The sequence below is a fragment of the Halichoeres trimaculatus genome, unplaced genomic scaffold (assembly GCF_033239565.1).
Source record: "Halichoeres trimaculatus isolate MK-OKI-2021-1 unplaced genomic scaffold, fHalTri1.1 fHalTri1_scaffold_11, whole genome shotgun sequence".
In the NCBI taxonomy this organism is placed as follows: Eukaryota; Metazoa; Chordata; class Actinopteri; order Labriformes; family Labridae; genus Halichoeres; species Halichoeres trimaculatus.
In genome coordinates, this window is record NW_027437189.1 from 22,218,701 (window position 1) to 22,232,338 (window position 13,638).

Sequence of the window (13,638 nt, forward strand, 5' to 3'; positions counted from 1 at the left end):
TTTTTAAAATAATAAATGGCTTTCTGACTAGAAACAAATATTTTAGATTAACAAATACTAAAAATATAAATATATTTAAGTCACGTGACCTTCCTCGCGCAGACTCACTGGTCCCCACTAACTGTTGGCACAGTATCCGGAAGACAGTCAGATGGAATGAACGAACATAACGTTTCCGATGTTCACTGTGAAATGCGGCGTTGTAGAACTATTGTGGGTAATTGAATGGGCATAGCGTCGTCGTTTGTTGTTCTTAGTGAAAGATCGTTTGCGCAAAGGAGAGCTTCAATGAGGAAACAGCGCAAAAAATAATCAGAGTCCCGAGTGGCAGGAGCAACAGCTCCCCTCTACCGTGTTTTACACCTGAGAAAAGGTGAAAAGAAAAAGCAGTATTCACCTGAAACTTTAACACAGAAGGTAAGACCTGTTGCTTATTATTTGCAAGAACATATTGATTAAATGTTATGAAAGATATTTTTGTTTAACCGTATGTCCCGGTGTTTAAAATGGATTGGGTTCTTGTCGTTATTTCGAACGTCATTTCTGCAGTACCATCTTGCTATGCCCCTGGGAAAACATTAAGAGCTTTCTGTCAAAGAAAACGACCTAATGCAAATGTTTCTTTCAAGATGATTCTATTCGTCTGTTACTATTTCATATTCTTGGAAAAACTTAATAACTTTGAAAAACAATAGGAAAACGTGTTTTCTTATTGTTTTGTAAAAGCTTATAAATTTAAGTTTTAATACAACCTGTCTTATTTGTCTCCTCAGGTCTATGAAAGGGTGAATCATGAGATTAACAGGTTTGTTCAACAACTTTTCAGGTGAAAATCAGTTCCCACTCTTAAATGTGTCTCCCCTAAACTGGTGTTTCCTGTTGGACCTGGCAGGGCCCTTGAGAGCTGTGGCTGTGCTGCTGTTGGTGGGTCTCACCTGGCTGCTTGCAAACTCCTTATTTGGAGGGGAGAATAGCTCATCCATGAGATTTTTCTTTAGTGGTAAGAAAACTAGTGATGTGCATGAAGACTTCTAAAGGTTTACCCAAGAAAAAACATATCAAAAAAACTATCAGAAATTTGAAAAAAGGGCCTTTTTACTTTACAGTATGTTGTAGTTCAGAAAAATGTGTACTGATTTCAAAAGCAACTCAAAGTTTAAGATGTATGTGTTGGTTTTACCTCAGTGTGTGCCAGATTTTGTTTGTGTTCAATCAAATAAAAACTTGATGATATGACTTCATTTAAGTGAAGAACCTGTTTCATTTTCAGGTTCAAGTGAGGACCCAACACCTGGTGAGTAGATAAACAAGTTTGACAAGGCTGCTTCATGGCCCCTCTTCATTAAAAATATCGTGAGAAGCAACATGACATAATGAAACCTTAGTTGTCTTCCATCCATTCTCTGACTACTGTATCATATATTTTGGTAGAACCTCGTCCGCGAAGGTACAAATGTGGACTCACGGCTCCCTGTCCCCCGAAACATTTGGCTTTCCGTCTGGTGTCTGGTGCTGCCAACGTCATTGGTCCCAAAATATGCCTGGAGGACAAGATGTGAGACTCAGAGCTTTCAAGTTCTTTTCTGTTTGTGTATGTCTTTGTCTCCCCTGCTGTCTCACCCCCCTTTTTTTCTTTTTGGGGTTTTACATGCTGTTCTTTATTTCCCCTCCTTGCTGTCATAACCAGGCCTGCGAGTCTGTCTGGGGAGCTGAATGCAAGTATTATTTCACTATGTCTCTCCCCCACTTCTTTTGTTTTTGTCTGAAGTCGGTCCTTTTGCATTTGCTGTTTTTTCTCAAATGACAGGCAGTGCGTGTTTGTAATGTATATGTAATGCTTATGTGTCAGGCAAGAAAGTGCATCAACCTTTTTGATCTTTACTCACAGGTTACTGAGCAGTGTGAAGAACAATGTTGGCCGAGGGTTGAACATAGCTTTGGTCAATGGTATGAGCATCCTGTCTTTCTTTTTTGTAACCAGCCATGTTCTCTATCAACTGGGTTTTTGTAACATCTGTCTTGTGTTTCTTCCTCCAGGGGTGACAGGAGAACTGTTGGACACTAAAGTCTTTGATATGTGGTCTGGAGGTAATAAAAACCAGACATAAATGTATAGTATGTATTTATGTATGTCACATCTGGTACATATTGCTCTTAACAACAAACTATGAGTGACAGCTCATAGCTCATCTGACTTATTCTCAGATATTTCTGAGCTGCTGAAGTTCCTCCGGCCTCTCCATGAAGGAACACTCGTGTTCGTAGCTTCCTTTGATGATGCAGCTACAAAGTAAGAATTCACGATTAGCTATCACTTCCAGTACAACACCCTTCTCTTTCCACCTTTGATGCACCTCAAAGCAATTTTCTTTATAAATTTTCAGCAAGAGCCACAGAACCTTCAGTTATTTAACCTGCACATTACGCTAAAAGTACAATATGGCAAAACTAAAGCAATGACAACAACAGGGCCTCATGTATATCCTGTTTTGCCTTATTACCCAATTTAATTTTATATGCTCTTTTTTGAAAAAGAGTGTTAATGCACAGAAAAGTATTTGCCAAAACTTTGTGTACTTGTACCAACAATTGTTAACCTAATACCAGTGGTGGATAGCAAAAATTATGCTTTAAAAGTACAATACACTGATAGGAGGAAAATTAGGCAGCCAGTACTGGCTAATGTAATCTCTCTTTGGGGAATGATAGTTGCGATGATTTCTTTATTTAAAAAATTTAGTGATGTCCAGTGGCTTGTCTACAAATGGATTTAGCCTAAAAATGCTACTTGAGAACATAAACAGGGGGTTGTGAAGTGAGTGCATGCTAGTTTATGGCATCGAAAGACAATGATGAAGTGTTAGTGGGTGTGACTGCTTTGTCCTTGTGTGGGAAACACTGTCTGGCTGTTCTCTGAAACAGTTTTTAGAGTCAAATTCATAAAACACATTTTTAATGTAATCAAAGCCAAAAGGGGGAGCCTACAGAGAAATGGTAATTGCCTGCTTTTGAGCTCAATAAAATCAACGACGGGTTAAGCACTTAGAGTAACCCATGAGCCTCTTGCTGAAAAGTAAAGTGTACTCAGAGTGCATTAATACACATTCAAAACATAAAACCTGCCACTGTGTTTTTAGGATGAATGATGAGTCCCGGCGACTGTTTGAGGAGCTTGGGAGCACAGCAGTGAAGGAGCTAGCTTTCAGAGACACCTGGGTGTTTGTTGGAGCCAAGGGAATCGAGAACAAGAGTCCTTTTGAGCAGGTATGCCACTGTTTTTGATATTGAGCAGAAGCTACGGGTATTAGTGATCAGTTATTATCAAGGACACACCATTCCTGCTTACAGCTATAATTTGAAATATATATTTTATCTGTATTTCAGGTACAATGCAGATTGACTTATCTAGTAGTTGTTTTTTTCCTAATGGCAAAATGTTTCAGAATAGCTATTTTATTCCATTTTTAAAGTTTAGCCGTGTGTGAGGTAAGATCTATTTTGTAGCTTATTTATAGAATCATTGCACCCATAACTTTATAGCATCTTCATTGTAAGGCCCTAGGTCTAATAGAGTTAGCAAAGTTGTCAGAAGCTGATGAAAGTCACAATCTTAAAGGTTTGGTGGGATTACTTTAAACCATTTTTCAAACCTAAGCATTTAAATATTTTCCAAACGTCTTCAACATTTCACTGCAATTTAAGCTTAACTTTTTAAAGGAAATTTGTGTTTGATAAAAGGTATGCCAGTAGAAGGCACAGTCAATATTACAAAGCTAGTGCATTTATTTGCTCTCAACAAATCTGTATTATGGGTGTAGAAGCTTGTCTTACAACATTTCAGAAGCTGTTACACATGAACACCAACCCTAAAATTGATTCATCGTGTTAAATTGCTAAATCATATTAATTCTGTGTCCAGCACTCGGTGTTTCAGCAGCTATCGTCAGCAGTTGATCTTATTTTGTTTTGTTGACATGCACTGTTTGACTGTTATTGTTCCCATTAGCGTATGAAGAACAGCAAGAGCAATAACAAGTATGAAGGTTGGCCCGAGTCTCTGGAGATGGATGGCTGTATCCCCCTCCGTCCACCCCTGGAAGGATGATCCTGCCTGGTACTCTCTCACACTAATAGAGCAGTAACAGCTGTAGTGGCAGCAGTGGATCTAAATGACTGTTGGATATTGTTCCGAACAACTGGAAACATCTGATATATTGACTACAAGACACATTTTGTTTTTCCTCTTGCTGCTGAGGTATGAACTTAGACTAAAGAATACTTTGGGACTTGATGTATTTCAAATTGCTGGAATTTCTTGTAGAAGATTTGTGTATCAAACTTTGTGAGCCAGCTGTGAGCTCTTAGAAAAGGGGAAAGTGTTTTTGTTGGGTTAAGGGAAACTTGAGAAGCCAAATGTTTGTAGACCAAAGTGTAACTGCGACTCGTGAATGAAAACAGCTGGACTAGGTCTTCCAGAGCCAGCATTGGAAATTGATATATTTCCTTTTGTGCAAGCCTGCCTGTAGGGTGTCAATGTTCTTGAGCAACAGGAATATGAAAAAGTGAATTCTTGCACAGTTGATGTTCAGGAAACATGAAAAGTGATATGTCTAACTTGTCACACATAAGGGTTTTGGGAAACCTGATTCAGCTCAGTGTAGGAAATGTTTTTGAGGTACACCAATAGTTTTAATGACCTACTAAGCAACAGGTTGTGAATTGATTTTATATTTAAAAACATTAATATATTATCACCCTGTGATACTTATTTCATGGTTATGCTTCAAGCTTGCTGCCATTGTTTCCTTAGAACTTGATGCATTGCAGTTATTGTGCTTTGTATGTTTACAGACTTCTTTAGGTAATTTTCATCATAGCTATTTTCCTTTTTAAAATACTATTTATTTTAATACTTTTTAGAAGACACTGCCATAACTTTTAACATTGTCTCAAGCTTTTGAGCATCTTTTCACTGAGTGCTTTAGATTCACTCCAAATGTGTGGTTATTTTTGTTTTGTTTTTTGAAGGGGTGTCCTCTGTTACTGACATTTAGGAAATGTATAGAAGTAAATGCATAATTTTAAACTTAAAACCAAACCAAAAGGTCAATTCTAAGTTCTTTTGCTGGATTGTTTAACTCAAAATGTCAACATTTTATTGTTGCAACTGTGTTTATAAATAAAATAAAAATGTCCTAATACTTATTACGTTTGTTTTTTGGTTCGTTCGCCCCACACTACCCCCACCTCCCAATTGTCCCCGAGTTGTCTTGATTGAGCTGGCGTCCAAGAAATTCACCAGAGGGCGACAATAACCAAAGTCTTACTGGGGTTAGCCAGTTCACTTTGCTCAAGGCATTTGCTTTACTGAGCATATGCCATCGTTGGGATAATCACCGCGGACTGAGAGTAGCAGATTCCAGGTTTTAGGCCACAGCATACTATAAGGTCACTCGGTAAATCTGGAGACTAAAACGTGTTATAACAAACAAGCAAAAAATCATTGTTGCATCAAAATGAGTTGTGTGGCCTTCAAGTGCTGTATCGGAAATCGTTAATTTGAGGTTTATATCTTTGACGGTTTAAAGTCGACTTAACGTTTATGGGAATTGTGGTGTTTGAAAAACAAACGATAATTTGGTTAAACTGTTGATTTGGTCTGTTGTTTGTATTATAATTTCGATTCCAGGGTTCACCCCCTCCCATCGTTTCTTCGTCTCCCTAGAGAATAATGTATTTTCCTTTAGAAAAATGTGTCCCAGTAGCAAATTCCATAAAAATTATAAGGTTTCTTTCTTTCTTTCTTTCTTTCTTTCTTTCTTTCTTTCTTTCTTTCTTTCTTTCTTTCTTTCTTTCTTCAGAGATTCTAAGTATAAAATAAGAACAAATGTTATTATAACCATTTCAAATTCAAGCCCAACTTGCCAACAGTTGTAATAAGATAATGAATATCCACTACTATTTTGTTTTTCTTTTTTTTGTCAACAGTGCGGCGTTTCTTTTAAAACTCGTCTTTTGTGGAGAAGGAGCTGAACAAGCGCCCTTTTTTAAAAAACACGAACTGTGTCAAAGCCAGAACCCGTGAGGAGTACTTGAATGCAGCATTCGAGCAACGTAACAGGCCGCTAAAATAAACACATATCACCACTGCCCTCTCGTGGTGGAGTAAGCTAACTGTCGCTCTCCGTCGTTCTCAGGATGATGATGAGCCCTCTGGCAAGTGAGAACGGGCAGGCAGAGCGCGCTCAGTGCACATGAGAACCTGCTGAAGGCCGTTGGACTCGTGCGTTGTAAATTATGTACATAAGTTATCGATGATATTCGGGTACACATGAATGGCCGGTCGCACAGGACGGAGCTGTTTAACGGAGTAGCGTGTGAGGAAATCTGAAAACCAACGGCAAACATCGCCTGAATTGGACCACGTACGCCAAGTGCTCTGTGCCTGTCGCTCACACACACAGACCGAGCCTCGACGACTCCTGTTGGGATTTTTAGCCGACAACACCACGGCCAGCGCATTCAGTTTACAGAGAAGAACAAAAAGGATTTCTCCTTCAAGCTGTCTTTTGTAAATACATTTTGATAGTGGAATTAATTTAATTTTGTAGACCGATATCTCAGAGTAAATCGTGCTGGACACCGTTCGTTAAAAGCTAAAGGAATAATATAAAATCCAGTTATCTGTGAGTTAGCTTGCTAACTGGCTGTGCAGCTCAATTTTTAAATACATATCTGGAGTGAAAGGCGATGTCCCGTTTGGGTAAGTGTTGTTTGTTTCTATTTGCAATTATAATAAATGTACTCATTTTAATTTTGGTTCCCAGTGAGACAGTATCACCATTTGTTCAGCCTCTATAATCTCTTGTAGATGGCTCATTAGGTATTTATGCTGTCCTATGGCTGCGTTTCATGCTGAAAGAAGGATGCTGTGTAAAAACACTGGAGTCAAGTGCAGAGCTGTGGGCAGTGTAGCTGTCAGGCCCTCGGACACCAAATGTTCAACCCATCATTTGAATGATTTGCCTGCGCTCGGGGCACGAAAGGCCAGGAGGTTTGGGAGTTTCTGATTTGTGGTGGTGTCAGTCACTGTGCTCTCGCCCTGTGCTGTGATTGTACTCTTCTGTCTTTCCCCGTTTGCATGGCAGTCAGCTGGGCGACCGGTTAGCCAATAGCTGCACTTCATGCTGCGTGCACATCTAGGCATCTCTGTGTCTTTGCCTATATGCTGTATCCTATAAATAACATACATCATCTCAACTTTGATGGAGAGCCAGTGGCTACAAGTCACACTATGGTGACTTTGCTGAGTAATCTCACAGCATGCATGTTGAAATCACAATGCATGTTGCATCCACATGTATGTATTCCATTAAATAAGCCCCTTCAAGTCTTCTATGAATACTGCATAGATAAATATTTAAATAAAGCACTTCTCATCACACCGTGCTAATAGGAGCGATAGAAGTGGTCTTAAAACATTAGAGAGGATGCCTTCCCTAAAAATGGCTGACAGCTGCTAATCCACTAATATCAACACATCACTGATCTCTGAGTGCTCCATCATCCGAAAAGTTCAGAGACCATTTGCAGAACAAAAGGGGCTCAGATGCTGATATGAGCTGCAGCAGTAGTAAGCTACTTTAGGAACATGTAATCCTGATTCATCATTGGCTGATTAAGGAGCCTTTCTCTCACCTGGATTAGAGGAATCCCTCAGTATGGAGTGGTTCTGCAGACTGAGGGAGTGACAGAGAACAAAAAAGGGGCTTAGATAACACATATTCTCTGTGTCTGTTTCTCTTTCTCTCACAGTGAACAGTGCTGTGTGTGTGCTACCTACACTCTGCTCTCCCATGCTTGACCTGGATTGGACAAAAGTCCTTGTTGTGTTTCAGCCTTGGGTTTCCCTAATGGGTAGAGAACAATCATTGTGTGTTTGATTCTAGCGGCCAGGGTTTTGATATTTTGTATTTAAAAAAAGAAGAACTCTTCAAATCAGATTTCCAAACACCACCTTGACCGGAGACTCAAAAGGGAGCAACATGTGCTGAACCAACTCGTGCAATCATTAAGTAGGAGGAGGAGTAATCAGAGCAGATTTAATTACATTCGCTTTCACAGTTCAGTTGCACATTTACACTGCTCTTAAACCACTGTGCCAGATTCAGGTAATTAATGACTTACTTCAGGCTGATTTTCAAGATTTCTTTGCTTTGGTGACTTTGTATATCTATTTGCTATTCTATTTCTACTATGATCATTTGTTTTAGAGACACACCTGAGTAAGCCTGGGCTCCCCCTGTTTCTTATCACATCAGCAGCAGCATCACAGTCAGAGTGTTCACCTGCAACATACAGAGCTACTTCCTTGTGTGACGGCATGACAAGTCATTCCTGACCCCCCACTCAAGTTTACCAAACATGCCTGTTTCCCTGTCACTGTGGTCAGCAGCTGAGCTGCAGAGTTCACATGTACACTCCAGAGAGAGTTGCTGCTTGAGTTCATTCAAATTTTGGCCAGCAGCTCTCAGACCTTGTGCTACCTCTGCCTCGTCTCCTCACATCAGCCTGCATCTCCTCGATAAATCTCTGTGGGAGAGGAGAGGAAAGATTTAAGTGTTGCGTTAATCATGCATGGAAATGGCTGTTGTTACAGTGAGATATTGGTTAGGTTTAACCGACACAGCAGGATTCAGGGACCTATTTAATAATTCAGTTGACTAGATTAGAAACACTTTTTTACATATTTCTCTCCCACTACATAGCCAAATGACTCAGAGCCTTTTACTCACTGTTTTCTACCTTCCTTGCACGGGAAGCTCAGTCAAATGATAAAAACAAAGAGACAGTGTGCAGTAGATGAAGACGCCAAGTGCTTCATCTACCCATGTATACATCCTGACAGGCCTTACAACAGAAACTAAGAACAAATAAAAAGAGAAAATCATCTTAGATATTGATACTTACCACAAAAATACCACACCATGCCATATCAAAACACACCGTACCGTACTGTACCAGTTAGGGTAGGATAGAATACAGCTTAGGGGTGGGTACTGAACACGGTACTTTTAGTGGTACCGAACAAATTCAGTCTGTAGTAGGGCTGAACGATTTTGGAAAATATTCTAATTGTGATTTTTTTGGACCTATATTGCAATTTCGATTTAGCATGCAATTTTTTGGGGGGGCTGTTCATCCTCTACATTATTTATTTAACACAACGAATAAACTGTTCTACAGTATGACCAACACAACAAAGGATACTGTCAACATATAAACAAGTCTTTCCTGTAGGCCTGGCCAGCATGTTATGATGAAATTAGATGAACTGATATGAACAACGTATCTTTAACTTTTACAATCACAGTAGAATATTGACGGATAGGTTGAACTTCAAGCAGAACAACAGGCCTAGTATGAACAATAATCTAAAAAGTAAATATGAATCCTCTCTTCTATGAATCTCACACTAAATAAACTGCAGAAATGTGAATGAGACCAAATCTCTGGCTTAACCATTGAAATAAGTCAACATGTGGAATGCACTGTTTTATAAAATGAAAAAGAAACACTATGTAAAGATAAATATTAAATGTATCAAAATCTTACTGATCTGTCATCAGTAACAAAACACAAACTAAAGTGCAGAAATGTAAATAAAAAAGTTTTGGCTCAACTACTTAAATATGTAAACTTTTGGATAGGGATGTCCTGATATTACATTTTCACTTCCGATACGATACCGATACTGCAGCATTGAGTATTGGCCGATACCGATATTAACCCGATACGATATCAGCATCAAACATGCATACTTTTATTACTTATTTTGTAGTATGTCTGTCATGTTAGAAAAGGCTTGATTAAGTGGTATTATTCAAACAAAGAACAGTAGTCAGCAACAGTAGGTGTGAGGAAAAACTGACCCATTTATTATTAACCAATGGGTCACAGAAATATCGGATGCTTATATCGGAGATTTTAGATGCATTCCGATATGATACCGATACTTGTTTTTTTGCTGCTATCGGACCGATATCAATATCGGACTGGGACACCTCTACTTTTGGATTGCTCTTTTTAAATGCACTTTAAAACCTTTAAAAAAAATTGCAGCCTTTGCAATTTGAAAATTGCATTCTATGACATTGCAATGTCGGTTTAAATTCGATCAATTGTTCAGCCCTAGTCTGTAGTACCAAGTACTGATTTATGCAAAATCAAACAGTAACATGTTTCAGTACCTTAACGTATCCTTGTGACTCTAAGGGAGTGGAAGAGTAGGCGGTTTTCCTTACTGGACATAAAGACAGCGTTGCAAGTTTATGTTATATGTTCAATTCAAAACTGAACCAAAAACTAGTATTACTAAGTACCAAAACTGGTTGCAAGGTACTGGAAATTGGTACTGTCTCATTTTTAAATGGGAAAGGTACCCATCTCTATTGGTTCACAACCCTAAACTATGCTACTTAATAACCTGCAAGGCGATATTTTATACATGGCCCAACTGTACGGTGGTTGTATCCAATAAGTGTGGACATCACTTCATCACCTCATTTGTTTTTTCTAAACCCTAACGCTTATGCTCAAACTGTTTCATTTTAGCTGAAAACAACTTCATGTGTGAATGAATAAACTGCACTGAGGTCATTATTGATTCATAAAACGTAAGAAAACAGAAAATAACTTTCTTCATTTATGCTAACTTTAAAAAATACATTGCTCATAATGAGCAAGGACAAAATAGCAGCAAATATGTTAATGTGGAGCTCAAATATTTAATTCCATAGCTCCCAAAATAATTTTATCAGTAATTTTCAGTTGATGAGAAATTGGTTGTTCTTTAGAGCTTCACTTGAAACAGTCAACATGTCTCTGTGTTCAGCAGGAGCATCTTGCTGTACGAGATTCCCCCCTCACCCTGCTCTCCTGGCCCTCTGCACCCAAGCTCACTGTGCAACTAAACATACCAACGGAAACTATTCCTATGCTAATGTAACCACCTCATGTTTTCAACCTTTTTCCAAACAGCATTCCTACTAGTCCTTCCCTCTCCTCTCCTCATCCTCACCTCTCCTAACTCCACATATGACTGTAGCTGCTTTTGTCCGGTGCAGAAATTTAGCTATAGTCACTGCTTTCATTCACACAAACATTGGCACATATTTTATCAGGCAAAATCCCCCCAGCCCCCTTTTTGTCTGTGCCACCCCCTCTCTTTATCTCTCTCTTGTTCTCTTTCACACACACATTTTTCCCACCCCTTCTACCAGCCAGCCCCCCTCGCCCCATCTCTCCTTCCCTTTCTCTCCCTCTCTCCCTCCGTTTGAAACTCTGCTGTACAATCCCTTCCTGTCCCCCTCACCACTTTTTATTCACTCTTTTCATCTACGCGTCCCCCTCGATTGCAAAAAAATGCACAGTCCACGCACACTCACGCACACACACACACACACACACACATTCACACTCAAATACACACAGAGTTCGCTGGCTCTGCTTTTGTTTGCCTGCCTGATTTCCAGCGGGAGTTTAGTTCCCGGGGATTAATGTGTGTATACCCATGAAGAAAAAGGATGAAAAACGTGTTTTAGGCAGATAGGGTTGCAATGTGTTTATATTTTTAAAGTTAGAACATGAACTGTGGATGTGAGATGTCTTTGTGCACGGCCTTGTTCAAAAGGTGACGGTGCGTAATTTGGGAATTTCTGCCCTCCTCTTCTCAAAGCTTTGTGGACAGATGACAAAAAAAGGTTCAAGGGAAGAAAACAAACATGGCCCTCAGTGGGTTTTGGGAAAAGAATAGAAATCACATCTTTGGCAGCTATGAAAAAAAAAGGTGTCACAATGATTTCCGTTGCACATTTCAGAAATGATTAGGCAGCTGCAGGTGTTCTCTACAGAAGCCTGGAGGGCAGGCAGAGTGCAGCGTGTCAGATGTTCACTTCTCATGCACCGCAGCACTGATAGAAAAATGAGCAGACAAAGATCCTGACATGTGAACTTGATTTACGCTGCGCGCTGGGGTTACTCCGGTGCTGAGGAAAGATGTGACCTTTTTCACTGGGACACTTGTTTGTTTTCTTGTGCTCCTGTTTTACCTCTTGCTGGATCATTTGGCTGCTGTCAGGAAATTCCTCTTGGCATTCCTTGATTAAAAGAAGCCATGGGTTTGGGTGTGGAAGTGTTTGCTTTTAATGTGCCTGTTTGTTTTTGACTCTTGCTCAAAGAAAGTATATGTGTGGGATGGACAGAGAAAAAAAAAGTGCAACACAAAGTTTTTGTTAGCCTGCTGGTGTGTGGCTCATATCTGTATCTGTGTGTTTTGAAGGGAGACTGGGCGGGTGTGAGAGACAGCGATGGGTTGAACGTGTTTGATGTACTGAGATAACTCTGTCCGGTATGTGGCTTTCATGGGAACTCCTTGCCCTGGGGACATTGGCGATGAAGCTCCTGTTTGAAGGGCAACTTCCCTCTCTTTATCGCCTGTTGTTTTTCCCCTTTTTCATCCCTTTAGCCTTTACATTTTTTTACCCCCTTTATTCTACAGTATGTCCTCATTGGGATACCATACTCCAGATCATTTTTTAATTGAAAAGTGTCAGATGAAACATTAATTCATGCTGCACATGCTGCTTTCCTTTCTATTTTAATAGCTTAAATTTTACCTATTGGCTTGACATGAACAAAGTTTTGCATTTGTCATCTTAAACCCTCTTTTTCAAGTATTTCCTCTTTGTATTACCTAGCCTATTTATAGACCGATTGTAAAAACAGAAAAAATCATTAGTCACTCCCCTCTGTTGCACTTGGGTGAGGTGATACAACAGTACAAACAAAAGTTAAGCCATGGCTCTAAAGGTGGACCTGCTGCGATGTTTTGTTCTCAGACCTTTAAGGTGTTCTGTGGAGTTAGTTTTTTAGTTTATTGTTGGATCAGCCACAAACAGCTGCTCATATTCTTCTAGCTGTTAGGTGTTGAGCGTGGAGACATCCAGCTAAATGCTAATTACAGCTTGTCTCACGGTGCATGTGTCTGTGTCTCGGGAATGCTGCCCAACTGGAAGCTTTGCTTGTTCTTCAGGAGCCTCTTAGCAGTTGGTCTAACATCAGCCTATTGTGTTTCTAATTTGACAGACAGCTACTAGCATTGCATGTCAGAGTCCTCCTCTTTGAGCCCAGAGAGACAACAGGCTTGATGTAAAGTGTTAATGACTGTGTTATAATAGAGATAATAGCTTCTGTGAGACACTAGACCAGGCCTCTGTGGTCATGGTGGGCTTTGCTCATTAAAAGTGAGAGGAAAAAAAAGTCTAGACCTGCTGCTGTGACTTTGACTGGGCCTGGTGTCTGTCAGAGACGGACACATTCAGGCAGCCAAAGAAGCGAGTACATGTGTGGTCCTCAGAGCACTGAAACTGTAGACAGGGGTTGGATCATACAGTGGCTCTTGAAAGTCCCACGTGTCTGGTTTGTAAAGTAATATGTGTTGAGTCGGAAACTAATATGCAAAGTGCTTAAAACCTTGACCTCAGCTGCTCCTTTTACTTTTCATTTTCTGCACCGCTAAACTCCAGGGGAGCCACATTTCTTTAGCACAGGTTTTGTGTTTAGTATGCATTAGCTCCC

General features: G+C 39.8%; 2 protein-coding genes across 8 annotated transcripts in view; both read left to right on the top strand.

The window, feature by feature from the left end:
- Positions 1-90: 90 nt before the first annotated feature.
- On the top strand, positions 91-5,151 carry fam3a (FAM3 metabolism regulating signaling molecule A). The gene is made up of 10 exons (XM_074682438.1): positions 91-417; positions 774-805; positions 893-1,000; positions 1,271-1,294; positions 1,432-1,555; positions 1,889-1,947; positions 2,038-2,088; positions 2,206-2,290; positions 3,138-3,264; positions 4,007-5,151. Exons 2-10 carry the CDS (start codon positions 793-795, stop codon positions 4,103-4,105), a joined length of 690 nt encoding a protein of 229 aa, XP_074538539.1. The 5' UTR covers positions 91-417; positions 774-792; the 3' UTR covers positions 4,106-5,151.
- A 1,047-nt stretch (positions 5,152-6,198) lies between these two features.
- The window catches only part of wnk3 (WNK lysine deficient protein kinase 3), a 39,623-nt gene continuing 32,183 nt past the window's right edge, over positions 6,199-13,638 (top strand). For all 7 annotated transcript variants that reach the window (XM_074680896.1, XM_074680899.1, XM_074680900.1 and 4 more), the window contains exon 1: positions 6,199-6,763. The gene's annotated coding sequence lies outside the window, so the exon portion shown is untranslated. The remainder of the gene's footprint in view (positions 6,764-13,638) is intronic.

Bases quoted from the DNA above. Each gene is read 5' to 3' on its own strand.
- fam3a (XM_074682438.1), top strand. The intron at 1,295-1,431 runs GTGAGTAGATAA...ATATTTTGGTAG, and splicing joins AAGTGAGGACCCAACACCTG to AACCTCGTCCGCGAAGGTAC. The intron at 3,265-4,006 runs GTATGCCACTGT...TGTTCCCATTAG, and splicing joins ACAAGAGTCCTTTTGAGCAG to CGTATGAAGAACAGCAAGAG.